This window comes from Ostrinia furnacalis, unplaced genomic scaffold (genome assembly GCF_004193835.3).
Source record: "Ostrinia furnacalis isolate ACB-3 unplaced genomic scaffold, ASM419383v2 OfSCF2945, whole genome shotgun sequence".
In the NCBI taxonomy this organism is placed as follows: domain Eukaryota; kingdom Metazoa; phylum Arthropoda; class Insecta; order Lepidoptera; family Crambidae; genus Ostrinia; species Ostrinia furnacalis.
In genome coordinates this window covers 1-1804 of record NW_021133184.1, presented here as the reverse complement: position 1 = coordinate 1804, position 1804 = coordinate 1, and the positions used below count along the sequence as shown (strand labels likewise).

Here is a 1804-nt window from a genome sequence, read left to right as displayed (position 1 = left end):
CTATGCACCTCTGACGATTGCATATCAGAGACTTTGCTATTTTTAGGTATTAATTTTTTGGCTGGTGTGTTTTTAAGAGTTTTAGTTGTGTTTTTTACCAATGTTTATTGCTTTAAATTTTGATAACTTTTTAAAGATTAGTTCTAAAATACTTGTTTGAATTTTGCTATTTATCTGTATTAAAATTTTTGTTCTAGTTGCCAATTCTTGATTTTCTAATTTTTATTAGTGTTTTGTCGTAGATCTGTTATGCCATGTTCGATTTCAGGACACAGGTTTGCTTGTTTGCTGTTAATTATGGGTAAGTTTTATTTATTTTAATAGGGTAAGTTTTATTTATTTAAATATCAAGGTTTCGGAAAATTTTGAATATCGGGTTATCTGGTGACTCATTTGCAACTACTTTTATTATGTTCATCTATAATATTCTCATAATATTTAGATAACATAGGTCTTAATTGTTTTCTTTTTAGTGAGCGCCTTTGTGCTGTTTGTTTTGCGAAATGAGTTTTTGTTTCCAAATAGTCCAATTTGGCCATCAAATTGTTATCTATTTGTTTGTTTTCTGTAAATTTTGAATTTTTTATTTTTGTTGTTATTTTGTGTTCTAGATTTAAAGCCAAATTTTTGCAGTTTTTAAATTCAAATTTCAAAGTTATTATTATGTTGCTAATATTTTCTTTTTCTGTTACAGATTTACAGCGACGGACGAGGCAGTTCAAGACCGGGATAGTTGTGAGCTGGATGGAGTTATCGCCCGGGGCAACCTTAGCAGTACGCCACTGTGGATCTGGCCAACGCGTCCCACCGCCTGCGCACTGGGCAGTCATTGCTGAACGCATTGTGCTGGACGTGCTCCGCTTTGGCTCGCTGGCAGTTCCGGCACCCAGCGAGCTTCTCGGCGCAGTCGGTGCTCAGGTGTGGCCCTCCACAGTGGCTGCAGACATCCGCGGGCTCCGTGCAGAATCGCTTGCTGTGGCCGTAACCCAGACACTTGGTGCACTGCACCAGCGGTGACTGGTCGGCCACTCGGATGTGCTGCAAGTCGATGTGCACGGTTCCCACCTCAGTCGCTCTCTGCCAGATTGCCGGCGATACGCTCACAACTATATGGTGGGTATGGGGGTTTCTGGCCTTCTTTTTATAGCGTATCTGGACGCGGTCCTCCCCTTCGCGGAGTTCATGAAAAATGCCCCTATTCTGATTTCTCAGAGCCTTCAGGACGTCTTCGTCGCTGTTGAGCAACAAGACGTCCTTCAGGACTAGGAGCGGGTCTTTATTTTTCATGTCCTCCGCGACTAGGAGGCCCCCGTCTTCAATTCTTGCCTTCACCTTCCTCCTTTCCTCCTCCGAGCTACACCCCATTATGATCTTCTGATCCTTGGCCTTTCTAATCTTATCAACTTTCACCCATCCCTCCTTTGCGTTGACGGCGTCCCTGACCTTCCGCAGCACCTCCTCCCCTGTCTCCATCGCGTCCTTGGACGTGACCACGATGGAGTGCAGGGCCGACCTAACAGGCAGGCGCTGCTGTCCGGGCACGGACGCCGCGACGCTGGCATAGGTAGGTTGCCCACTATTTGCTCTATGTTTCTCTGCCTCTTCCTTAATCTCATCCAGTTTCTTGCTATTCTCCAGCAGGAGTTTCCGGTTTACCCTGATTTCAGCCAGTATTCTGTCCTCCTCCTCTCTACTGTCCCTTTCCCTATCCGCTTCCTTCTCTTTTACAGGTTCGGGCTCGGCGACCTTCTTTGCCGGAGCCTTCCCCTTCCTCTCCAACTCTGCCTCTTTCACCAGCTGGTAT

General features: G+C 45.1%; 1 protein-coding gene across 1 annotated transcript; it reads left to right on the top strand.

Moving 5' to 3' along the window:
- The first annotated feature begins 284 nt into the window (after positions 1–284).
- Positions 285–1017, top strand: LOC114356802 (uncharacterized). The gene is made up of 2 exons (XM_028310158.1): positions 285–301; positions 695–1017. Exons 1-2 carry the CDS (start codon positions 298–300, stop codon positions 1015–1017), a joined length of 327 nt encoding a protein of 108 aa, XP_028165959.1. The 5' UTR covers positions 285–297.
- Positions 1018–1804: the final 787 nt, after the last annotated feature.